We start from the raw sequence: 25,725 nt of genomic DNA, 5'->3' as shown, positions 1-25,725 counted from the left end.
GGACTTGCTAAATAACTTATCATGCAATTGAGAGCAGGAAGAACAGGTTTGGAGCCACTGCGCTACCTGCCAGCTGCTTCTTTTCCTCGGTCGCCATTTCACCTCCTCTGCGCTACCAGCCCATGTCCTTCCTGGGTCCGCACAGACGAGACTGCAGCTGGCTCTGGGGCAGCAATGGGGAGGGGATCACGGTGCTGCGCAGCCACCCTGCTTCATCTTTGCTGCCTCCTGATAGCTGGGCCTAGACCAGCCCCCGGGAGCCAGCTGGTCCTTGTCCGGGTAACTGGCTGAGCCAAGTGCTGCTGGGGGAGGCAAAGAGGGGAAGATTTGAAATGCAGCCTGGGCCTGTCTGGTTATAGTTCGCAAGTGCTGTGCTCATAGTGGCTACCCCGCTTGGTCAGGTCCGTTGCGTTACCTCTGAGGCAAACTGTGGTCAAGTGACTTGCCCAAGGTCACAGAGGAAATCACTTGCAGGGAGTTCCTGGCTCCCAGCCATGTGCTCAGTCCACAAGGTCTCTCAGCTCAGTTCTTCTCTCTTAGTGACAAAGGGCCGTCAGGTGACTGAGGCCAGGGCATCTCTGGCTGCCAGTCTTACTCCTTCAGGCTGGACACGGATGCTCACACAGGTAGGGCTAGCACCCCCCTCCCCCCGATTTCTCCTCCGAAGCCCTCACCTCCTGGGCAAAGCAGGTCCCTAATTCACCACCGGGGGGAACTGCATGATCACCAGGACTTGGCCATGGCACTGCTGTCTTCTATCCCTGCCCACAAGCTGATCAACCTCAGCCTCTACCAGGACTGGGACTCCAGGGGCGAGTGGCAGGCCCACTTGGCAAGCAGAGAAACAGCCCTCGCCCACAATCTGAGCAAGTCTGCCAAGGCCCCTTCTCTCTGCTAGCCCAGGAAGGGGGATCTGGGGTGACTCATTATTACACAGACTGGGCCCACCACTGGTCCCCTCAAAGGACCCAGCCTCACAGGAGAGAAAGGTGTGACCCGCCATGGCCGCTGACGCTAACGGGAAGCGAGGTGCAGAGAGAAAGGGACAATGCCTGTGATTTTCAGGCCCCGGCGGCAGGAGACATGCTGGTGGGGAAGCATTTTTCTCTGCTCTGCCCCTCCCGAGAGGCAGCTCTGTAAGGATGCATCAAATGGCCTCTAACAGAGTAACAGATCCCAGATTTCATTCCGCCCACGTCCAGCTTCTTAACGGAATATCTGTGTTTGTTCACTCTGTTGTCTGGCCTCCTGTCAAGATATCCTGCAGCCAGCCTGGAGCGGCTTCTAATGGGCTGCCTGGGGATTTGTTCTCTGACAGGAGTGCGCACAGGTGCTGACAGCTTGCTGGAACGACTTGCCTTGCTGGCGGGGCGGGAAGCCGGGCGCTCGTTCTCACCCTGCCAGAGGGGCGCGATGCGGACGATGAACCGCGATGTGCTCCTCTGTGGCTTCCACTTGCCAAGCGAGCGGGCCGGGGCTGGCAGGTCTGCCGAGCGAGGTTAGCATGGTGCCCCGGGCCTTGCAATGCAGGGCGGGCTGAGCATTCACTGACGGGCTGCAAGTCACCTTCGGCTCCCCACCACCGCAAATCAGGGCCCTCCGGTAGCCACAACCTGCACTGGGACAACGCAGCCAGGCACCACGGGGACCACCAGTGCAGCATCAGGGTCAAAATGAGCATCCAAGATGCAAATCTGTGTTTTCCTGAGCCTCCCTTTTGGCTTCGGGGACCCATGTCTCATGAGGCCAAGCTAAGACGTGCGCTGGTCCCTTGAGGTTTTTCTGCCAGCCAAGGCCTGAAAAAGCCAAGTCAATAGGTGTGAAGAAAGCTTTGTGCAGGGACCTGGGCCATGCAGCAGGCACATGCACTGCTTGTGCACAGGCCTGGGGAAGCAGGCGCAGCCGTGTAACATCATGCAAAGGGCTGAGTGTGAGCACAAGGGCAGTTGCGTGGCACTGTGTGTGTGAGCACAAAGGCAGTGAGAGAGAAGTTGTACAAGTTAACAAAACATTCATACGGTGAGTATTTCTTCTTCCTTCTCATGCAGGGGCAGGAAACATGGACCCGGCTCCATGCATCACAGTCTAAGTTAGCAAGGAGGGAGGCAACTTAGCTTAGCTGTGAGCTGCCCTCACACCACGGGCCTGGCTAGAGACATGAGCTCTTCTCTCTTCTCCCTGGTGGAGCTCGCACTGGTACCTGAGGCCTTCTGCCAACACAGAGGAGTCCAGCGCAGAGCAGGAGGTAGCATCGTAGAGCTGAGCACACTTTGCAAAGAGACAGGATACACCTCTGGTTAGCCAGGGTTTGCAACACCTACTTTAGCTGACTGGGCATCTGGCCACACCCCTTAGCAGAATGGCCCCACCCCCTCACAGCCGTGGAACAAGCCAACCTAGAAGCTTAGCCCAATGCCCCATTGCAACCCACTGCTGAGCATGAGGCCAAGATCCTGCCTTGCCATATGGGACAGAAGAATCCCAAGCATTATTATAGGCTGGGGACTGAATGGCTAAGTAGCAGTTCAGCAGAAAAGGACCCGGGGATTATAGTGGATTAGAAGCTGGAGATGAGTCAACAGTGTGCCCTTGTAGCCAAGAAGGCTAATGGCATATTAGGGTGCATTAGGAGGAGCATTGCCAGCAGATCCAGAGAAGTGATTATTCCCCTTTATTCGGCTCTGGTGGGGCCACATCTGGAGTATTGTATCCAGTTCTGGGCCCCCCCATAGAAAGGATGTGGACGCATTGGAGAGGGTCCAGCAGTGGGCAACCAAAATGATTAGGGGGCTGGAGCATGAGTTATGAGGAGAGACTGGATTTGATGACCCCCTGCGGTCTCTTCCAGCTCTATGGTTCTGTGATACGCTATGGGTGGGGTTGAAGAGGCTGCCTATGCCCTGTTCTGCTCCATGCAGCCACACGCAACGCAGGACTGGCTGCATGCACACAATTGCTGGTGACAACGGCATGCACGCCTACGACCGGCTTTGAATGCAGATAGGCAGGTGTGCGCCCAGCTACGCACGTGTGTGTCTGCCACCCCTTGGTGAAACCCTCATGGAGTTGGAGAGGCCAGGCCCCGGCAGGGCTGGGCCAGTGTATTCACAGTGAGCGTAGACAAGTGGTGGCGCGAGCAGCAGAGGAGGCGAGGAGCACAGGGCTGGGAGAGGAAGGGAGCAGGATTGTTCTGGGTGAACGGGCAGGGATGGAATGAGACCTGGCGCCCACCTTTGCCTGGAACCAAACCTGTAGGGCCCAGGCCTCTCAGCTCACTTCTCGCGGCCTGAATCTAGGCACTTGGGTTCAGTGAGGGCTGGGATGGGGGCTGCAGCATCTGTGATTGACCCCCCACAGCCGGTGCTCAAAACGACCAAGCAGGCATCTCTGCTGGCATTTCCAGCCCACATGCCGATCAGCCTCCGGCGATGGCCGGCCAGCCCTCCCCCACCACCAGCCCCCATGCCCCAGACTGAGACCAGCCCCGTGGGCTCCGGAGTCCATGGAATCGCTGGCGACTGGTCTCTGGTTGGTCCAAAGTCCCAGGCAGGAGCCAGAAGCCGGGGCTATGAGGGCACAGCCCTCCTCACTAACAGTCCGGAGCAGAGCTTCCAGCTCGGGGCAGATGGACACGCGCTCGGCCTCAGGGCCAGCCGGCAGAACCAGTCCCCGCCGGCCCATCGGCTGGAGCGTTTCTCTCTTTTCTCTTCGTTCCTTCCCTGAAATGGTTTTCTCTTTCCCCAGCCTCCTGCGCCAGCACAGACCCGTCCAGACCCCACCGCGCGCCGTGTTGGAGGGGTGGCTCCCCTGGCGAGAAGCAGAGCAGCAGCCGCCCCAAGGAAGAGAGGAGAGCGGGAGGAAGGACTCACCTGAGGACACACCATAGTCCCCCGCCGCAGAGGAGACGCAGCCTGGGTCCCATTGTCTTCTATGGCTTTTTATTCCTATGTGATTATACTGCTCATTTCATATAGGGATTGAAGCCGTGCAATACGGTGGGGCTGGCCGCCAGAGAACATCACCCACGCTGGGGACCTCGCCTCCACAGGGCCACCGCTAGCCACGGGAGCATCCGGTGCACTGGGCCTCGGCCCTCAGCTGTCGGGAGCTTGGAGCCGCCCCGTAGGAGAGCTCAGAGCTGCTGCCCCCGTGCCGGGTAGCATAGGGTCTGTCCACCCTGCAATGGGAGCGCCACTGCCGGCTGTGCACAGCTGGGCTAGCTAGCGCACCACCCGCTGTGGGAACGTGCGGGGTGAGGCCCCATGGCAGGGATGTCAGGATGGGCCAGCCGCACTCGGATGTACCCGGGGGCTGTCTCCGGCCGTGCGGCTGCAGCAGACACTGGGGTTGGGAGGGGGCTGCAGTCACAGCCCTGGTTGCGGCACACACATCGCCGTTCAACCCTCAGCCCTGCCTCTGAGGGCCACTGGCTTCTCCCAGCCCGCAGTCCCGGACTCGGGCATGTGCAGAGAGCCAGCCCCTGGACCGAGGAACGCACCTGTGGCTACCCCACTAAAGGGGTCCTCGTGGGTAGGGGGCAGGAAGACAGCCCTCCCTTCTCAGGGCAGGACAGCATGGGGGAGGCAGGCCTGGCCAATGCCTGTGGACTGGAGGCCTGTGTCTCAACACAGCATCTTTCCCTGGTGCTCATTTCGCCTACCTCCTAAGCCATGGAGGCCAGCAGGTCTGAGACCCCCGGGGCAGCAGGAGATGGGCTTCGCAGCTCCGGGGGCGGGCGCGTACTCCGAGCCCCCTTGAATCCTGTGCGGTGTGAACAAGGGTGAGCCTGGCATGAGCCCAGCTGCTGAGCAGAGAAGAATGTTCGCCCGGCCTCAGCGCCACGTTGGGCGCTCTCCGTGGGTGGAGGGAGCTGGCAGGAACAGGTGACCAGCCAGCTAGAGTAGGTGTGGAATCCTGGCAGCCCCTTGCACACCCGCGTGCGGTGCTCACCGGGGTGTTTCGTAGACACGGTCAGCGCCGGGTGCCTGCCGCGTCTGCGACTGGCGAGTAACAAGGCCAGCTGGGCCCCCGCTGCACCCAGGCAGGCGTAAAAAGAGTCCACGGGAGGGGGGCCTGGAAGGCTGTGGCTTTCGCTACAGAAAGTTTGTCGGAAGCAGTATGTCTGGCTGCTGCTTGCAGGCTGTGTCTTGGAGTCCTGTCCCACCCTCGCTGCCGAGAGCAGCACCTCGTGCAGGCTGGGGCAGGACTGGGGGATAGAACCCAGGCCTTTAGGGGAGGGGAACTTTCAAACCAGTCCTGTCATCTGGCATCCTCAGCAGCCCAGAGCTGGCACTGTGGATCCACCAGCCCTGCCAGAGTGAAATTCGCCCGTGGCTGGGCCCAGCGCGAGGGCAATGCACCGGTTAAGTCCGACTTTCAGAGCTTCAGTGGTGCTTGCATGGCACGTCGGCTTTGGGCTGGGTCTCCGTTCCAGATGGCGTGCATGGGGGTAAGATGAGGGGGCTGGGTTTCTTGCAGAGAGCCGTCAGGTGAAGGGAGACAGAACAGAAGGCCGAGAGGGAAGGGAACTTTCGCCCAGCTCACCACGGCTGGATGTGATCCGGGGCCATTCTGCCCCACCCCGTGCAACGTGACAACCCTCCGGCGACATGAATCCCACAGCAGAGCTTGAGGGGTGCAACGTTGCATCACCGGCAACTCAAAAAAGACAAGAGGATTTTACCCTCCCGGCACCCGTTCTGTGTCGCCCAGTTCCCCTCTTGTCTGTCTGCAATCCGGGGCCAGGGCTGTACCTGTTTGTATGTTGCCTAGGACAACGGGGGGCCCTACGCTCATTCCTGAATTAGCACGATCAATAAATGAGTTACTCTAACCGGCATGGGGGAGGTTTTCCTTTTATCGCTCTTGGCTAGCAACACACGGCCGGCGCTATTCCCTCTCCCGGCAGCAACAGCCCTGGGCACAGACCCCGGGCGCCTGGCCATCAGTCAGCATGGACGTACCCGGAGAGAAAAGCCACAGAGCCACATCATCCCTGGTATTTCCAGAGTTAGTGGCTGTGGGTTACAGGGGCCTTGTGAGAATAAATCCACTAGGCTGGGGTAGAATTACCTTCCTGGAGCGAGCGCATGACCCCCGGCCCTGCAAAGGCAACGGCACCACTTCCAGTGATTTCAACAGCAGCAGGTCAGGCCAACCTGGGAGGCACGGGCGCCCACAGGAGTGGTGTGGGGACACAGCTGGAGTGGCTCTGAGCTGCTCAGACGAAGGCATCATGGGCTGGGCCCCTGCCGTGTGCTCCCAGCTCTGCCACCGCCGCACTCTGTCAGTTCGGGCACATCATGTTGCCCTGAGGTTTAGCTTGGAAGCTTTCTGGGCCAGGGATGGTCCCTACAGGGCACTAGCTTGGGTGGGAGATGCCTGGGTCAGAGCAGCCGCCCTGCCAAGCTCTACCCACTGTGGCACGCTGCTAGGATTCTGGGGGGCAGCCCCAGGGGCCTTTGTGCTGCAACCGACAAGAGTGGTTGGTGGGAGAACTCACCTGCTGCGCGCACTGAGGGGATTGCGGGAGGCTCTGGAGGGCTCATCTCGCCTGCGGAGTGGCAGCTGAAAGCAGAACCTGGGCTCTAATCTCCCCCCTCTCCCCACCCAGGGCAGGCCAATTAGCCCGGGCTCCACACGCTTCAGGAGAGAGGCCTTTGTGGGTGGACAGAAGTGGGAGGGATAACGCCCGAGCTACTGCACTTTACTGCTCGCATGCAGGCAGCTACACCCTACAGGCAGGCACCCTACAGACCAGCCGCCCAGCTCGTTGGGGGGCTCGGGCTGCAGGCCAAGGGGAAAGGGGTCCAGAGTACAATGCCAGGGCAGGGTCACCGCTAGCAGCGCTTTCCAACGTCACGCACGAGGCCTCTGTGAAAAGCGGTCAGGGGGCGGAAATGGGTAAGATTACCCAGCTTGTGGGAGAGCTTACAGGCGGCCCCCTTCCGCTCTCCTCATAAAGCAAGGCCCCATTAGCACCTTGTGAAATATTAGCCATTAATCAGCCTCCATGCAGAATAAAACCGTCAACATGTATCATTATCGGCTCCTTAACGAAGTGATAATAGGAGCACTGGGGAGCAGGGATTTAATGTCTCCTAAGAAGCATGAGCCAGGCCAAGGCCAGGAGCCAAGAGGTTTAATTTACTGCCACGAGCTGCCCCCGTTAATAATGTGGTTACTTACCCTGAACATTATCCCTGTTTGGCCACTGGCGGAAGTGAGCCAGGCCCTCGGAAAGCGCCCGGACAGCTGCGGTCTGCCGATCCTCTGCCCTTCCGGGCCACGTAGCCACGGCAGCCTTCCCCGCAGTCGTCCCACGTGTGCCCCTTGGCTTCCCTTCTCCCCCGGACTGGCCCGGCTGTAGGGCTAGGGAAGGGTCCCGGCTGCCCAGAGCCGACGCCGCATCCCTGTGCTGCATCCGGGTTCCCCTGGAGGCACCTCGCTGCACTGATCCGTAGTGTCACTGTCTCCCTCCACCACCCGCGCTCCTCAAGAGCCTCTTGGCCCCCGGCCTGAGCAAGCACACGAAGAGTGCTGATTGGTCTATCGCCGGTGCCTGCTATTCGTTACCTGTTCCGTGCAGAGACTGTACACACACCAATGCAAGATTTACCCGGCGCTGCCTGGGCCCTTCAGGGCAGGGGGCTGGCGGAGTGGGGGGTATGAGAATGAGGGTTGGGGAGGGGCTCAGGGCTGGGGGGGAAATAGGCTATTTCCCCCCTCCGCTCTACAGCCAAGGGCTGGGGAAGGGTTTGGGGCAGGGGGGCTACTTACCCAGCCTGATGGCAGGCAAGATGGCAAATCCCAGCCCCAGCTGACCACTCTCTTGGTGGTGCGGCTGCCCCAGCGGTCACTCTGCTGCACAGCTCTCCCCTGCGCGCAACACCCCTAGCGGCCACTCTGTCTCACACCTCTCCTCTGCCCCCTCTTTCCACCTGGGACTTCCCACTCTCCAGGCACACGCAAGCCCTCACCTTGCGTTCAGTTAGGAGGAGAGGAAGCTGCCTACCAGACGCAGCAGTCCTAGCTCTTACCGTTCAGGAAGGGTTCTTGAACTAACAGATGCACATTTCTAAAATATATAGATGGATGCGTGTGTGTGTGTGTGTGTGTGCGCGCGCGCATGAATTTCCTTGTATCCTTCTCCCTTACACTCTGTCACTTACCTTACAGTGTAAGCTCTTTGTAGGTAACCCCCTACGTGTTACCATAACAAACAAAGATTATTACTTCCTTTTCAGTTGTGTGACTAGACAGAGGTGGCGTTATCATTCCAGGACTACGTAGGCAAGACTCAGCTATTAACTCACATTCCTCCCTCCTCTCCGCACTCATGGAGATGAATTCCAGGCTCTCAAGGTCAGCCCATGATCCCTCGGCGATACCTCCACCCTCCCTTGGGCATCGTGAAGATAATAACCATGCTTAGCAGTTACATATCACTTTGTGGCTGAAGGTGTGATGCCAACATTCACTAATTAATCCTCCAACACAACCGGGGAGGTAGGGCACTTCTACTCCTGCCAGCAAAAGGTTACATGACTTACCTCTGACTACGTAACTGGTAGAACCAGGATTAAAACCAAGGAACCTGACTCCTTTCCCCGGCTGCTTCTTAGCACAGGGGAATGTTTATCTCCTCTGAGAGCTGGGATGATCAGATAGCTACACAAGCTGAAGTTAGGAAGTGTAAATGCAGAGTGACTCCAGAGTAAGCCAGATTCTCATCTCCAATAAGCCCCCTCTATACTGTTCTGGCCTTAAAATGCGCGTGGGCCCAGACTTATTAAAACTGAGAATCTGACTCCCACTGGTGTGAGTAAGAGCAGGGTCTGGCCTGGAGAGCAAGCTACGGTTTGGAGTCTTCTACTGTGGGTAAAGGGCTTTCAAGCCACAAAGAGCTTTTCCCATCTTCTGCTCCCAGCCTTTTCAATGCAAGTGAGAGCACAGATAGCTGCCGTCCTGTGCCAGATGTGTAAGGGAGGAGAGATCAGATCTATCCAACTGCATGGCAGCAGGGCCTGGAACCCAGGTGTGCCCACTGCACCGACAGCAGCAGGTGGCATGACAGGGCTGCCGGGGGAGGAGGTTTCCTTTCCTAAACTCAGGCTGGGCAAGCGCCTCCAGAGGTGAGCTCAGCGATGAAGCTTAGACCACACAGCTGGAAGAGTAAAACCGTTAATGTAACCTCGCTGTCCTTAGCCAATGCCCCCCCGTCCCGCTTTGCTCTCATTAAAGCGGAAGGGATGAGCGCAACAACTTGTAGGGGAAAGGAAGCCAAGCGAATATCGATGGGAAATGTGCTTCAAAGAGCTGCACGCTTTCATCAGACCTTTTACAGCCTCCCCTCCCCCAGATGAGCTCGTTTTCATCATTAGCGGAAGGGACGAGGTGAGTGCTGTGTGTGATTACAGCTCCGGGGCTTCCCCGGAGGAGCCACCAAAGTTTGCAGAACGCGCCTGCAAATGAGCTCAGGTCTGCATCTCCCAGGGCTCAAGCCATGCTTGGCAGTTAAAGAGGCACTCTGTTTCCAGGGCGGTGAGTGCAAGGGAGGGCCGCTGGGGGTCAGCTCTCAGCTGGTGTAAACAAGAATCATTCCACTGATGGCAGGAGCGGTGTCATCCACCCCAGCAGAGGCTCTGACCTTACTCCCTCCTGTTCTCCCCATTTATATGGGGTTGGCCCACCCCTACTATTGTTGGTGTGTGCACAAAACCCTCAATCACTAACCGCCCGCATGATGCCATGTGTTAGAGATCTCTAGAGTGCAGCTGATGGATGGACTAGCTGCATCCGCGTAGACCACACGTAGACCCTAAGCATTCCAAACGCCACCAGCTGGAGCAGCCCTGGTCACCTGCAGAATGTGCCAGCTACCTCCAGGTAGGAAGCACCTGGTGTGCTGGCAACTGGGGCCAGCGGCTCATACACCCCAGATATGTTCAGATGGAGTACGCTGACTGCACAGGTAGATCTACAGCCTGCCACCCCACCACGGTCTATAAACGATAATGGAAAAGAGCAGCCGAGCGGGTGCAGCAGAGCACCAGGAACAAAAAAAAAAAAAGGCAAAGGGCAAAGGTTTCATTCATTGCGATTAACCCCCCACAACACTCGAGTGACTCTGGATTTACACCAGTTTAGCAAAGAACAGGATTGGGTGCTAGGGAACTAACATGGCTGCCCAAACAATAGTCCCAATCCGTGAACAAGCTCTCTGAATGCAGTCGTTTTGCCTTTTACATTCAATCCTGCTATTCACTGCAGTCACGCACAGGGACCCCAAGATCAGGGCCCCACTGTGGTAGAAGCCATGCACACACAGGGAAATTCAAATGGCACACTCCACTCCGCTGAGGAACCTTCCAAAAAACCATGCACAGATGCGCTAGAACAAACTTCCCGTCGCTGTGTGCACCTTGACACTGTCATGCCCCCAGGTTTTCATATGTTGTAGGTGTCCCACACCTTCCAGCAGTGGGTTTCAAAGCACTTTGCAGCCACTGGCAAACTTAGCCTCACAAACCCCCAGGGATGTAGGTAAAGAAGGCCACCTCCATGCTACAGAAAAACTGAGCCTCTGAATGTTAGTGACTTGCCTAGGTTTACATATGGGAGTGTTAGTACTAGCCTGGCTGGCTCCCATCACAACATAGGACCTAACCCAAATGTGACACTGTTGCAAAAAAATTCTGGGAGGCATCAACAGGCGTGTTGTGAGCAAGACGCAAGGAGTCATTCTTCCGCTCTACTCTGCGCGGATTAGGCCTCAGCTGGAGGATTGTGTCCTGTTTTGGGCACCATGTTTCAGGAGAGATGTGGACAAATTGGACAAAAGCCAGAGGATTGAGAAAAGAGCAACAAAAATGATAAAGGTCTAGAAATGATGCACTATGAGAGAAGGCTGAAGGAATTGGGTTTGTTTAGTTTAGAAAAGAGAAAACTGAAAGGGGACATGACAGCAACTTTCAAGTACCTAGAAGGGGGGGGGGGGGGAAATTATTCTCCTTAACCTCTCTGACAGGACAAGACGCAATGGGCTTAAATTGCAGCAAGGGAAGTTTAGGTTGGACATTAGGAAAAAATTCCTGCCTGTCAGGGTGGTGAAACACTGGAATCAATTGCCAAGGGGGGTTGTGGAATCACCATCCCTGGAGATACTGAAGAGCAGGTTGGACAGACACCCGTCAGGGATGGGCTAGACAGTGCTGGGTCCTGCTGTGAGGGCAGGGGACTGGACTCGATGACCTCTCGAGGTCCCTTCCAGTTCTAGTGTTCTAGGATTCTCTGCGCCAGACTGGAACCGACTCAAGCCCCATCCAGTCCAGGATCTTGTTTCCAATAGCGGCTGTCTCAAAGGAAGGTGCAAGAAACCACACAGTAGATATATAAATTCAACCCTAATCTCTAGTGTCTAGAGAGTGACTTAAAACCAAACAGCATGAGGTTTGTACGTCCCCTCCAAAACATTTTATTGGGCTGAACTATTCTTGGATAGTTTTGTTATCCTGATCAAAGAGAGAGACTGGACATTTTAAGCGTGCTAAGTACGACTGTCCAATGATGTCACTGTTCACGGTATTAATAAGGTGGCATATCTATGCTGCAAAGTTAGATCAGCCACCCGGCACAGCTATAGCAGTCTGAAAACAGCGTGACTCAAACGTGGGATTTTAAATCAGGGCTCGAACAGCAAGCAGCTCAGCTCCCATTTAGGCCCTGAAATAAGTGGACAGATTTTCCTAAGCAGCTGGTTGCTGTGCTCCACAAAAAACCTGGCCCCAAGTGTCTTGCTGGAAAGCGAGCCGAGTGTGGCAAGACAGGAGCTGACATTAACTTACGACAAAGCTGAAGTAGCTGGTTCTCCCCACTGCTGGAGGCATGCGCTGTTTGACAAAGCAGCGGCCCCAGCTGCTTTGCCCTTTGATCAGTGCAGCAACATGAGTCAGGAGAGCCCAATTTACAGATTTTGGGGCCTTTTTTTCCTACAGAGTTGGAGGAGACCATCAGAGCTACAGCGAGTACTAACTTTACACAGCGAAAAGGTCAATGGCTCAGGCTGGAAGCTGTATTGCTTCCTGACACTCAGAATGCTTGTAGTGTGCGCGCGCACACACAGACACACAGACACACACAGACACACGCCACCCCATGGAACATCAACCGTGTGGGGGGAATGGGCAACAGGGAAGGGATCACTCAATAATCACGTTTTGTTTACTCCTTCTAGGGCACCTGGCACTGGCCACCATGGGCAGACAGGACACTGTGCTGGATGGACCGTTGGTCTGACCCCCTGTAGCCGTTCTGATGCTCTCAGTGTCACCACACGGGACAGAGAAGGTCACAGCGTGAGGGAGACGGTCTCACGTGCAGATTGGTTTTGCACCAGTGCCTCTGGACCGTGCTTCACACCATGCTTCCCCCACACCGAGTAAATGCCACAGCTGGGTGTGTTTTCTCCAGGCACCCACGATGAAAAGGTTAAACTGACCCCTGTGCTCCTCTGCACAGGCCTGGGAGGGCCCTGGGTGTAGGGCCCGATGGACCAATCTAGCCTACCTCATCACAACGGCAACCCAGAGACTCAGGCTGGGGCTCCGATCTCCAATCTCATTCGAACTCCCTCCCTCAGACGCCCTTGGACATCCCAGCCTTAGTCCACCTCCTGTTTCTGTGACATCCTTCCACTGTCCCCAAGTCACTCTGGCTCCACACCAAATACAGGTAACAGGGGAGCAGAAATGTCACCCCGCCAGATACGTGCTGCTCTTGCCAGTCAGTCCTCAGCCCTGCCTTCCTGAAGCCCTTGCAACCACTGCCAAAAGGCAGCACGTTAGTGGCTCTTCGGCAGGAAGGTGTTAGCGCCCCCGCCCCCCCTCCCCCAGCATCCATAATGCTGGTGGCATCTTACCTTCCTCTGATCCTAATCAACAGACGGAAATAGGGTCATGGTTCCCACCCTTGTGCCTCGCTAATGTAGCTTTGGTAGCCATGTGATCAGTGCTCTCGCCAGCTGTCCCTAATGGAAGCAACCTGGATTTGTTCAGAACACTGGTGTTCTCATTTTGCTCCAGTGCATCTGAAGAGCTGGTGCCAGTGCTCTCTCTAGCAGTCTCTAGCCCGAATTAAAACCACCTGGAGGTCCATGACATTGGTGCCCGTGAGGCCAGTCAGCAGAAGGTGGTGTCCGCTTTGGAACTTACTGAAGAACGTGTAGGAGTCATTGTTGCTCAGGAACTTCTCCACATCAAGGCCTTCCCGGGAAGCCTTCTCCACCAGCTCCGGGCTAGAGAAGGCACCAGCTGCCTCTGTTGGCCCATCTTGCCCATCAGTGCCACCGCTGAGGAACAGGACTTCGCATCTGCCAAGGAAGCTGCCAGCCTCAGTGGCCTTCGCTCGGTGTAGCTCCAACGCCACTTGTAAGGCCAACTGCTGGTTCCTCCCGCCCTTCCCACTTCCTTGAAGCTGGACAGTGGTCTCTCCCCCGGCCAGCAGGCACACTGATCTCTCAGGCCCCAATCCTTGCAAAGCCTCCTTCAAACCGGGGATCTCCAGCTCTGTGGCCAGCTTCAGAAGAGCGCCTCTCACTTGGCCTCGGAGCGCACCTCCGCCCGGCCCGGCTGCGCCCAAGCACACAAACTGGATCAGCTGGCTGTAGAGCTCGGCCACTCTGCTGACGTCCCCACACACGGCTGCGCTCAGAATCAGGGTCCAGTAGCCCAAACTCTCTGCTTGGCGTCTGGCCTCCTCCAAGGCTAGACTGTTGGAGCCAATGACAACGTTGTAGACATGGGAACGGTCTGCAGGCGCAGGGGGGCCAGAGACGGAGCGGGACAGCACCATTTGCACCGATCCGGGCACGGCGCTCAGCAGGTTGTATTTGGTCAGTATCTGAAGGCAGTCCTGGGCGCGGGGGGAGCCGTAGACAGTGGGGCCGCTCGCAATGATGTCCACTGGGTCGCCAACGACATCAGAGAGGATGAGGCTTAGCACCTGCAAGCAGAACAGGTGGCAGGTAACCGCGGCGCCTGAGACCCGCTGAGGTGCAAGAATGATCAACCGAGTGCCGCGCTCACTCCTCCTTGTGGAGTCCAGCGGATCCCCACCCAGATGCACCGGTGCAAAAGATGCAAATGTGGCCCATTCTGTGTGTGCACCGTGTGGTGGGGGCTCCGCATTCAGCCTATGCACAGGGGGCTGCAGGCAGTAGCACGGCCAGTGCTCTCATTTGGACCCGTGCACACGTTCACTGGCCAGTTTAAAAAGGGACCAAAAATCTAGGGTGTGGAAAAAGGAATGAAAGCTCAGCTCACCAGGAACGTGTCAGCTCTTGCTCTGCTGCACACTCACTTGGGCTGTGTCTAGACTGGCCAGTTTTTCCGGAAAATCAGCCGTTTTTCCGAAAAAACTTACCAGCTGTCTACACTGGCCGCCTGAATTTCCACAAAAGCACTGACTTCCTACTGTCTGAAATCAGTGCTTCTCGCGGAAATACTATGCTGCTCCCGTTCAGGCCAAAGTCCCTTTTGCGCAAAAGGGCCAGCTGAGATTTGTTTTCCGCAAAAAAGCCCCGATCACGAAAATGGCGATCGGGGCTTTTTTGTGCAAAAGCGCGTCTAGATTGGCATGGACGCTTTTCCGCAAAAAGTGCTTTTGAAGAAAAGCGTCCGTGGCCAATCTAGACGCGCTTTTCCGAAAATGCTTTTAACGGAAAATTTTTCCGTTAAAAGCATTTCCGGAAAATCATGCCAGTCTAGACGTAGCCAAGGGGTTTTTGTTCCTGCACAAAGAAAGCCGCCCTGTCCTGCGTTCGACCCAACCACCATTGCAGCACTAGAGCCAGAAAGCGAAACTGACCAGAACTAAAAAGGAGAGCGACCAGCCAGTTTTCATTCCTGAAGCAAAAAGAAACATAGGTTGGACCTCCCAGGCATCCAACCGGTCCTGAACCAGGGAGTTTGCTAGACCAAGGGAGGTCAATGCCAGCCTCTCTACTGCTGGCCTTTACTCCTGGCCCCTGCCATCGCTGGGCTCTGCTCTCAGCCCCTAGCTCTGCCTGACAGGCTCCTGCCCCTGCCCTGAGGCTCTGCACCCAGCAGCCAGCCTGGCTCCCTGGTCCAGGAATATTTCTGAGCCTGCTGAGCCAGTTTTCTCCCTTGAGTGCTCCAAGGGTGGCGCACCCAGGGGGGACCCCACCCGTGCCGAGCCAGGCATGCTGCCGGACCAGGGAGTCCTGGACAAGAGAGAGTCAACCTGCGCAGAGATGGACCAGGCGGCACGGTGAAAAAAGAAAACAACACCACACAATTATGTTAACCCGCTCAGGTGCTACAGGAAAGCTAAGCAATGATTCTTCAGTTGTTCATTAAATACGGGCCACATTTCTGAATCCTGCAGTTGATCCCTATCTGCCTAGTCAAGCAGTGTGATTCCCATAGATGCTGATTCCCACCAACGCCGTTAGGGGCAGACATCGTCCGAACAAGCGGCTCAACTTTTCCAGACGCTGTCCCCCCTTCAGGAGTCGGACGTGTGTTGTGTACCCCGCCGAGTTCCACCTCGCTTATGAACACCTGGCTCGCCAACTCAGACATTGTACGAAAGCGCCACCGTGCGCTCACTGAAACATGGCTTACTACCCCTTTTCTAAACTAGAATACCACAGTAAATCAACTGGAATAGAGACACTGTACTCGCTTTTGAGGGTATCCGATGTAGCAGTACAAACAACGTTAGTTTAACGTAGCCTGTTGTACAACTAGACAACTATCTAGAGGAGGTGATGGAAGACCCCTGTATATCCCTAGTTGAGAACCAGTGATTGAAGCATCAGGTTGGCTGTACCGAGGTCGGGTTTGGCCATGATTTTTAAACTCCCGGTGTCTCTTTAAACCTGCCTTCGAGCAGAAGCGCTGGGCAAGGGAGCCATCTTTCCTCACTCACCTGTGCAGGATACGCAGCTCGGGCCAGCCCCCCGCCCTTCAACAAGGAAAGGGCCTTCCGGATGGTGTTGAGCTCCTGTATGGCAGCCCCTCTGGAAGCCAGCAGCTTGGTGATTGTCTCTTTCTCTTCCAAGAGGATGGGAGGGGTAGGAGCAGGCAGCAGGGCTGATCCACCTCCTGGAAGGCAGGAGATAATGCAGTGAGTAAATGCACGTGGGTAGCGCAAAGGGAAGAACCTCCAGCACTCAAAGCATGGGGCTAAGTGAGGGCATCTAACTGCTGGAGTCGGCTCTCGTATCCCTCACCCTTCTGCTATAGGGAATCTGGGCTGGTGAAAGGCACCAGACAAAAGGCCCTGGAGACGGACGCCTGCGGTCCCCTCCACAGAGCAGCGAGCCCCACGCCCAAGTCTCCATTCACAACAGTGGCTGCGTTTTACACCCACTTTGCCCGGAATAAATGACTCTGTGGGGCGCGAGGCCCAGGTGCTTTTCTTCTTACTTCCCTTCCCTGCGCAGGTGCCTCACATCTGACACCAGGGAAACCTTGTTTGTGAAAGAGGGGCCTGCGGACTCCACGGCTCGCTCAGCGTTTAGCTGCAGGGAAAGAGACGCTTCTGGCTCCAGCGCTTCACTGACCTCATTCCTAAGGAGCGGTGTTTAAAAAAATATAAGCAAAGCTCACACCTAAATATAGAACGGCACTACAGCAAAAAGCTTCTTGAGAGCGCGGAGCAGAGAGACTCAGGGAGGAAACAAAAAGAGAGGCTGGAGTCTATGGGGATGGGTGCATTTGTGATCTGGTTGACCGGGGCTGCAGAGCACACCCGATTGGGCCCTTACAATGCAGTGAAAAAAGTGAGGTGGGGCAGAAAAGGGGGGAAGCGACAGATGAACGAGAGGAACGTGAGGGGAGCGTAGAAACGTCCCTGGAACACTACCAGAAAAGGGCAACGCCCTCTCGGAGGGGAGAAAAAAGCACCATCAATAAAATATGATGAACAAGCAAAAGCAAATGAAACGGCCCGAGTGTCAATCCACCGGGAGGGACGCGGCCGAGAGGCAGCGGGAGCAGCCAGCGGGGGCTGCGTGGAGGTATGCCCACGTGGGGAGCCGCTGCCGGCAGCAAAGCCTGAGATGGCAGACGGAGGGGCCTAGGAGTATCTTGAAGACACTGGTAGCCAGAGGACAAGCGAATCCCCGAAAGACAGGATTCGAGTTCAATTACACCCGAGTGTGGAGAATCCTGGTGAATTCTCGCAGCACCGCGGCGGTCCAGACTGCAGCCAGCTGGGCGGAGCTCGGCAGCAGAGCGAGACCGTACTCGGCTGAGCAGCGCAGTCGTGAACCAGGCAATCCCTGGGGCATGGCTCCGAGGGTGACTAACACCGCGCTGTGGCACAGGGCACACCGGATACTGACACAAACTCTGCAGGGCACTGCACAGCTCATGAGCTCGGAGCACAGCCTCTCACTGCACGAGCCCACAGCTGGGAATGGTGAAAGAAGGCACTAAGAGGACAATCGCTGCTGGAGCTGGTGGGTTTCAAATGCACGTGCTCGTCGCAGGGCTGGGCAAGATCCGCCCCTGCAGGCCAGGTCCAGCCCGCCCAAGCCTTTGAATCCGGTCCGCGGCCCACCCCACCGGGACCCTCAGACAGGGAGCAGCCTCAGGCCGCTCAAAGCGCCTGGCTGCTCCATGTGCCTCTCTGCACCATGTGCCGGGGAAGGAGGCTGTGTGCGCTGCTCCTGCCTGCAGCCAATGGGAGCTGAGAAATTGTGCTGGGGGCGGGGCCGCGGCTGAAGCCTCCCCATACACACAGCATCAACAGGCACATGGAGCAGCCAGCTGCTTTGAGCAGCGTGGGGCTGTGGCAGGCAGGGAGCCTGCCTGAGGAGGCTGCTGGCTGGGAGCTGCCTAAGTAACCTATCTCCTGCACCCTACCCCCTAACTCCCTGTCCCAGGTCACCACCCAAACCCTCTGCACACACTCCCCCGCCCCAGTCCCAACTCCCTCCCAGACTCTGCAAAGCCAGAATCCTCTCCTGGACCCATACACCCTCCCTGACCCTGCACCCCAATTCCCTGCCCCAGGTCACAACACCTTCCTTCACCCCAACTTCCTCTCAGACCCCACACCCTCTCGTGCACCCGAATCCCCTACCAGGAGCTCCCTTCTGCACCCAATCTCCAGCCGAGAACCCATTTCCATAGAAAACTCTTGACCACTTACCAAAAGCTTGGCATGGCCCACCATAAATACTATTGCCCACCCCGGCTTAGGGCCTCACCCTACAAGGTGCGGAGTATCCCTTACTTGGTGCTGAGCGACTCCTTTCTATTTCGGGCGTGGGGGGGGGATCCAGAGTGCGGAGCATCATGCCTGGGCTGTTTAGCCCCTTGCAGGATGGGTGGCTCAGTCTCACTTGGGGCATCGCTTTTCCTGCCCGGATACCCAAGTTAGTTGCCCATTACAACCCGCACCTGGATGCCCAAACACCTGAACCTCTTGTAGCTGCCATGGTGCTGCTCCGAGCTCTGCTGCCCTAGCCTGTGTGCCCATATTTAAGCACAGGGCACCTCCCAGATGAACCAGGAGCGTCTGTCTCTACACAGACAGACAGGGAAACACAAGGCACTGGCTACACTCGTTTCCTGGCACGCAACCGATGAACCTAGAGCAGACTCGGGCCCAGGATCCAGCCCTCCCTCCGGTTCGGGCAGCCTGCCGTGGCTGGGATGGGCTTTTACGCTCTGAGCAGTGTTTTCTGAGTGCCTGGCACCACCACCTGGCGGAACAGTGCCATGCAACTTGAAACTGCAGATTGCTATTGCTGGCAGGACAGCGGGGCACCGGGCAAGGCCGGAGGGGGGAGGGAAGAAACAGCCACACAGATGGCTGGCCCAGCTACTTCTGACTCACTTCGCGCCTCTCCTCGCCTTCCTGTGCAAGAAGCAAGCTGCCCTAGCTTGCCACGCCCAGCGCGGGACCCGGTTCCTGCGTGCACCGGGGACAGAAGAAGCCAGGCTGGCAAGAAAAGAGACGGGGGGAGGAAAGATGAGGCAGGAGACGTGGAGGGCAACACCGGACTGCAGCAACAGCATCCCACAACGAGAACTCCGGGATGACGGACATTACCTGAGATCAGCACCAGGAGGAGGTCGTCAGCCGTCAGGCCTTCCGCGAGCTCCCGGATCACGCTGGCTGCCCTCAGCGCCTCTCGGTCCGGCAGGTTGTGCTTAGCCCCTTCTATGACCTGGATCCGGCTCTGTGGCTTCAGCAGCATCGCCCTGCAGGGGTTGGAAAAGCAATCAGGCCACTGCAGCGCACACGGAGCACAGCCTGCCAGGCAGCCCCGCTCCCACCAGAGAGCAAGAGGGATGTGGGGGGCCAGACAGGGCCCTGTCTGCTCAGTGATGGGTTTATCCTAGTTCCTTCGCAGGCCAGGCTGAACGAGGAGTCTCGTACACATGGTGCAAGGTCAAGGGTTAAAGCTGGGACAGATGGAGAGAATCCAAGAGGGATTCGGCAGACCACAAGGGGAAAATATACAGCAGGCAGCTACACCTGCAGCAGCGTGTGCTTCCCTGGCCCCATCACACCAGACTATCCAGGTGGTAGCAGCCTTACTCCATTCCTGCCTGCTGCAGACACGCCTGGATGCCATGGGGGACGCTGACAACCCCCCGAATAAGGTGGTGCCCGAGGATCTCCTCTGCTGCAGCTGCCATTCCTAGCACAGCTTTCCCGAAGCCCACCAGGTGCAGGTTCCTCCTCACGGGGAAAGCCCGGTCTCCCACGACCAGCCTGGTGCCTCCGTTGGTTTCGAGAGCCAGCGCCCTCCTCATCATGGGGGCCGGCAGGACGACACCCACGGCGCTGCGGAAGAGGTGCAGCCCATGCTCCCAGAGGGACATGTGGCGTGGAGATGCGTGGCCCCAGCCGGCTCTGCGGATGTTGGGCAGAGCTTTGAGAGCGGAGGTCATGCCTGGCCCAGGCTGTCTCGTGGCGTCCGTCCCTCAGTCAGCCGTCGCCAACCTGGAACAAGGGGAAGGAACAGTTACGGCTCAGTGAGCAAGAAGTGGGGCACTAGCCAGTTGTGAACCCAGCATGGGACTCGGCCTTACTCAGACCAACTCCCACGGGACCAACGAGGGTTTGGCCAGAGTAGGAGCTAGCCACCGAAGTCTGAAGAGCGAGCTTCCCAAGGCAGGTCAATCCACAGTGCTGCCCAGAGCGGCTGTGCATGCTCTTCCCGCGGGGGCAAGACAGCCCCTCGCCGGTTAGATTTCCTGTATTTTCAGACTTCTGCCAATTTGGGGGTACACAAACACAGGGCTGACTCACAGCTTCCCTCCCCTGCCCCTGATGTTCCCTGCAACCCCATCAGCCCCCCTGCGAGGGCTGAACATCTGCCGGTTCACTTCAGGTCCCCTGCAGATAAGGGTTGTAAAATCTTCGGCTGCAGACAGGGGCTGCTTCGGCTGGGCTGGAGCGCCCCTGTCCGCTATGGGTCCCGCGGGGCTGGAGCAGCCTCCTTTCCACAGCAGGTAGGGAGCTGGTCCAGCCCTCGCCGGTTAACGTCTCTCAACTCTACGACAGGCTCCCTGTTACTTTGGCTGGCTCATTTCATAATGCGTCCCAAGATTTGTGGGCTGTTCTCTGCCCTTAGGGGAAAGAGTCAGATAAACCATAGGCCCGCCCTAGCTCTTAGCTAGGGGGAAGCCCCTCATTGTGCATCCAAAAGATCAGCAAATGATCCGAGAGAAGCATTCCCTCCGGCATCTCTTGCAGCCCACGGTAGAACAGCGGGCTCAGTCCAGAACCATCCTTCTGCCCGCCAGCCGAGAGGACACCGCTCCCATGCAGTGAACGTCCTAGACGTTCCTGGTGCTGGGGAAGCGAGATGCTGCACAGCCCGCTGGTGTGCTGGAGAGTCACTCCGGAGCTTGCCACACAAGGAACTGGGGTGTATGCAAGCGCTCAGGAACAGCAACGAGCTACTACACAAGGAACGCAACAGGAGGAGGTCAGCCAGGGAACAGTCGCCCGAAAGGTGGCTATTTTGTGAGACAGTCTGGCGGGCTAGGGGATAAAGGACATTTTATCATCCCGCACTAAAAACAATTCCAGAGCAGAGCGTGTGCAGCTGGCGGGAGAATTCACGGGTGGCCCAGACACACAAAAGCAGAAATCCAACCATGTCTCTGGCCAAACAGTTTAGCCACCAGTGAACCCCACAGGATGGGCACACTGCATCTCTTCTGTCTCAAGCCAGCCCTGTCCCAGGTTCCAGCTGGCAAACCTCTTGCCTCTGCCTCTTGGGAGAGTAGTCCGGCCAAGGTTTGCGCTTGGCTGCCTCCGGACGCAGGGAACCTCTCCCTGCTGGGAATTCCCGCAGGGCTGTCTGGCGCCATCACAGGGCTGAGGTGCCCTGCTGGGGGCACACAGTGACTTGTGCGCCCTGTCACGGGGAAGGAGAGGGCAGAAATACCTTCCAGCCATGTCTTCCTCCACTGACTGCACACGCGAAGTGCTAGGCCACCGGCCGGGTGCTCCTCCTGCAGAGCCAAAGAGTCCAGAGGTCTCTTTCTCCAAACCCTCCCACAAGGCAGCCAGGGTTTAATTATTAAGTCAGGCCCAGCCATAGCACCTCTGAGCTTGCATCAGCGCAGTGCCTCTTTCTGCCACTCAGGCACTCGGACAGTCCTGAGCCCCAACGAGAACCTCCAAAGCCACAGAGGGTGGGCATGCTGATCAACCCCTGCCACCCTACAGGGAAAGTGCTGGGCTGTAATGGGACCTAAGTGCCCAGCGCTGCTCCCAGGACAGACCGCAGCTCTCTAGGGACCAGGGCCGGGCTGTACAAGGACCGGAGTGCCAGGCCCTAAGCCCAGGGCAGACCGCAGCTCTCTAGGGACCAGGGCCGGGCTGTACGGGGACCACAGTGCCAGGCCCTGCGCCCAGGGCAGACCGCAGCTCTCTAGGGACCAGGGCCGGGCTGTACAGGGACCGGAGTGCCAGGCCCTGCGCCCAGGGCAGACCGCAGCTCCCTAGGGACCAGGGCCGGGCTGTACGGGGACCGGAGTGCCAGGCCCTACGCCCAGGGCAGACCGCAGCTCCCTAGGGACCAGGGCCGGGCTGTACAGGGACCGGAGTGCCAGGCTCTGCTCCCAGGACAGACCGCAGCTCCCTAGGGACCAGGGCCGGGCTGTACAGGGACCGGAGTGCCAGGCCCTGCTCCCAGGACAGACCGCAGCTCTCTAGGGACCAGGGCCGGGCTGTACGGGGACCGGAGTGCCAGGCCCTACGCCCAGGGCAGACCGCAGCTCTCTAGGGACCAGGGCCGGGCTGTACGGGGACCACAGTGCCAGGCCCTGCGCCCAGGGCAGACCGCAGCTCTCTAGGGACCAGTGCCGGGCTGTACAGGGACCGGAGTGCCAGGCCCTACGCCCAGGGCAGACCGCAGTTCTCTAGGGACCAGGGCCGGGCTGTACGGGGACCGGAGTGCCAGGCCCTACGCCCAGGGCAGACCGCAGCTCTCTAGGGACCAGGGCCGGGCTGTACAGGGACCGGAGTGCCAGGCCCTGCGCCCAGGACAGACCGCAGCTCTCTAGGGACCAGGGCCGGGCTGTACAGGGACCGGAGTGCCAGGCCCTACGCCCAGGGCAGACCGCAGCTCTCTAGGGACCAGGGCCGGGCTGTATGGGGACCACAGTGCCAGGCCCTACGCCCAGGGCAGACCGCAGCTCCCTAGGGACCAGGGCCGGGCTGTACGGGGACCACAGTGCCAGGCCCTACGCCCAGGGCAGACCGCAGCTCCCTAGGGACCAGGGCCGGGCTGTACGGGGACCACAGTGCCAGGCCCTGCGCCCAGGAGTGACCGCAGCTCCCTAGGGACCAGGGCCAGGCTGTACGGGGACCACAGTGCCAGGCCCTGCGCCCAGGGCAGACCGCAGCTCCCTAGGGACCAGGGCCGGGCTGTACGGGGACCACAGTGCCAGGCCCTGCGCCCAGGGCAGACCGCAGCTCCCTAGGGACCAGGGCCGGGCTGTACGGGGACCACAGTGCCAGGCCCTGCGCCCAGGGCAGACCGCAGCTCCCTAGGGACCAGGGCCGGGCTGTACGGGGACCACAGTGCCAGGCCCTGCGCCCAGGGCAGACCGCAGCTCCCTAGGGACCAGGGCCGGGCTGTACGGGGACCACAGTGCCAGGCCCTACGCCCAGGACAGACCGCAGCTCCCTAGGGACCAGGGCCGGGCTGTACAGGGACCACAGTGCCAGGCCCTGCGCCCAGGGCAGACCGCAGCTCCCTAGGGACCAGGGCCGGGCTGTACGGGGACCACAGTGCCAGGCCCTGCTCCCAGGGCAGACCACAGCTCCCTAGGGACCAGGGCCGGGCTGTACGGGGACCACAGTGCCAGGCCCTGCGCCCAGGGCAGACCGCAGCTCCCTAGGGACCAGGGCCGGGCTGTACAGGGACCACAGTGCCAGGCCCTGCGCCCAGGGCAGACCGCAGCTCCCTAGGGACCAGGGCCGGGCTGTACGGGGACCACAGTGCCAGGCCCTATGCCCAGGGCAGACCGCAGCTCCCTAGGGACCAGGGCCGGGCTGTACGGGGACCACAGTGCCAGGCCCTATGCCCAGGGCAGACCGCAGCTCCCTAGGGACCAGTGCCGGGCTGTACGGGGACCACAGTGCCAGGCCCTGCGCCCAGGACAGACCGCAGCTCCCTAGGGACCAGTGCCAGGCTGTACAGGGACCACAGTGCCAGGCCCTATGCCCAGGACAGATCGCAGCTCCCTAGGGACCAGGGCCGGGCTGTACAGGGACCACAGTGCCAGGCCCTGCGCCCAGGACAGACCGCAGCTCCCTAGGGACCAGGGCCGGGCTGTACGGGGACCGGAGTGCCAGGCCCTGCTCCCAGGACAGACCACAGCTCCCTAGGGACCAGGGCCGGGCTGTACGGGGACCACAGTGCCAGGCCCTGCGCCCAGGACAGACCGCAGCTCCCTAGGGACCAGGGCCGGGCTGTATGGGGACCACAGTGTCAGGCCCTGCGCCCAGGGCAGACCGCAGCTCCCTAGGGACCAGTGCCGGGCTGTACAGGGACCACAGTGTCAGGCCCTGCGCCCAGGGCAGACCGCAGCTCCCTAGGGACCAGTGCCGGGCTGTACAGGGACCACAGTGCCAGGCCCTGCGCCCAGGAGTGACCGCAGCTCCCTAGGGACCAGGGCCGGGCTGTACGGGGACCGGAGTGCCTGGCCCTGCGCCCAGGACAGACCGCAGCTCCCTAGGGACCAGGGCCGGGCTGTACGGGGACCACAGTGCCAGGCCCTGCGCCCAGGGCAGACCGCAGCTCCCTAGGGACCAGGGCCGGGCTGTACGGGGACCACAGTGCCAGGCCCTGCGCCCAGGGCAGACCATAGATCCCTAGGGACCAGGGCCGGGCTGTACAGGGACCACAGTGCCAGGCCCTACGCCCAGGGCAGACCGCAGCTCCCTAGGGACCAGGGCCGGGCTGTACGGGGACCACAGTGCCAGGCGCTACCTTGAAGCGTGGGCCTGGCGGGCTGGTGCTGAGCACGTGGCTCCCACCCCTGCTCTTGCCTGCAGGGCCTCGGTCCGCAAGGCCCCCACGTGAGACAGCCCTAGCCCCGCCCCCCTCTGCGCGAGCTAACTCCGGACCCCGCGCTGTTGCCTACCAGCCTCCCGGGCTCGGCCAATCAGGCGCCTGCACGGCCAGCAGGGCAGAGCCCCCCCCCACTCTGTCCGCGCGCACGGGGACTGGCACAGCTCCGCCCCCTTCCCAGCCCGCGGAAGTGAGCCCCTGTGCCCTCCCTCCAGGCCTGCCATTGGCTGCGGGTGTCAGGGGGCGGAGCTAGCTGGGCAGGGGGCGGCAATGGTTAACCCCTCAGGTGCTGGCTGGCAGCGGCTGCGTTTCAGCACCCACGGTGCCGGTCCCAGCACTGGCCCCAGTAAGCACCTAGCGCTGGTCCCACTATGCACCTAGCGCTGGCCCCAGTAAACACCAGTGCTGGTGCCAGTAAACACCAGTGCTGGTCCCACTATGCACCCAGCGCTGGCCCCACTATGCACCCAGCGCTGGTCCCACTATGCACCTAGCGCTGGCCCCAGTAAACACCAGTGCTGGTCCCAGTAAACATCCAGTGCTGGTCCCACTATGCACCCAGCGCTGGCCCCAGTAAACACCAGTGCTGGTCCCAGTAAACATCCAGTGCTGGTCCCACTATGCACCCAGCACTGGCCCCAGTAAGCACCTAGCGCTGGCCCCAGTAAACACCAGTGCTGGTGCCAGTAAACATCCAGTGCTGGTCCCACTATGCACCCAGCGCTGGCCCCACTATGCACCCAGCGCTGGCCCCAGTAAGCACCAGTGCTGGTCCCAGTAAACATCCAGTGCTGGTCCCAGTAAACATCCAGTGCTGGTCCCACTATGCACCCAGCGCTGGCCCCAGTAAACACTAGTGCTGGTGCCAGTAAGCACCAGTGCTGGTCCCAGTAAATATCCAGCGCTGGCCCCAGTAAACATCCAGTACTGGTCCCAGTAAACATCCAGTGCTGGTCCCACTATGCACCCAGCGCTGGCCCCAGTAAGCACCAGTGCTGGTCCCAGTAAACATCCAGTGCTGGTCCCACTATGCACCCAGCGCTGGCCCCAGTAAGCACCAGTGCTGGTCCCAGTAAATATCCAGCGCTGGCCCCAGTAAACATCCAGTACTGGCCCCAGTAAGCACCAGCGCTGGCCCCAGT

General features: G+C 59.1%; 1 protein-coding gene across 3 annotated transcripts; it reads right to left on the bottom strand.

The window, feature by feature from the left end:
- Positions 1-7,126: 7,126 nt before the first annotated feature.
- On the bottom strand, positions 7,127-24,762 carry GLYCTK (glycerate kinase). Of its 3 annotated transcripts, none has more exons than XM_075939504.2 (5): positions 24,657-24,762; positions 19,582-19,989; positions 19,090-19,241; positions 15,952-16,127; positions 7,127-14,001 (listed from the first exon to the last, which is right to left on the bottom strand). In XM_075939504.2, exons 2-5 carry the CDS (start codon positions 19,935-19,937, stop codon positions 13,114-13,116), a joined length of 1,572 nt encoding a protein of 523 aa, XP_075795619.2. In that variant the 5' UTR covers positions 19,938-19,989; positions 24,657-24,762; the 3' UTR covers positions 7,127-13,113. The 3 variants fall into 3 exon arrangements, with proteins under 3 accessions (XP_075795619.2, XP_089637163.1, XP_089637161.1); XM_089781037.1 differs by lacking the exon at positions 24,657-24,762 and adding an exon at positions 24,503-24,589; XM_089781035.1 differs by lacking the exon at positions 24,657-24,762 and adding an exon at positions 21,446-21,730.
- Positions 24,763-25,725: the final 963 nt, after the last annotated feature.

This window comes from Pelodiscus sinensis, chromosome 11 (assembly GCF_052426305.1).
Source record: "Pelodiscus sinensis isolate ZL-2025 chromosome 11, ASM5242630v1, whole genome shotgun sequence".
Classification (NCBI taxonomy): domain Eukaryota; kingdom Metazoa; phylum Chordata; order Testudines; family Trionychidae; genus Pelodiscus; species Pelodiscus sinensis.
This window is presented reverse-complemented; position numbering and strand designations above follow the sequence as displayed.

What these genes read in the sequence shown, in the direction of transcription:
- GLYCTK (XM_075939504.2), bottom strand. Translation starts at nt 19,937, where the DNA reads ATGACCTCCGCTCTCAAAGCTCTGCCCAACATCCGCAGAGCCGGCTGG. An exon ending in CTGCAGCAGGCAGGAATGGA is followed by an intron (nt 19,242 to 19,581) that starts GTAAGGCTGCTA and finishes CAACCCCTGCAG; the next exon opens with GGCGATGCTGCTGAAGCCAC. An exon ending in CCTCCTGGTGCTGATCTCAG is followed by an intron (nt 16,128 to 19,089) that starts GTAATGTCCGTC and finishes CCTGCCTTCCAG; the next exon opens with GAGGTGGATCAGCCCTGCTG.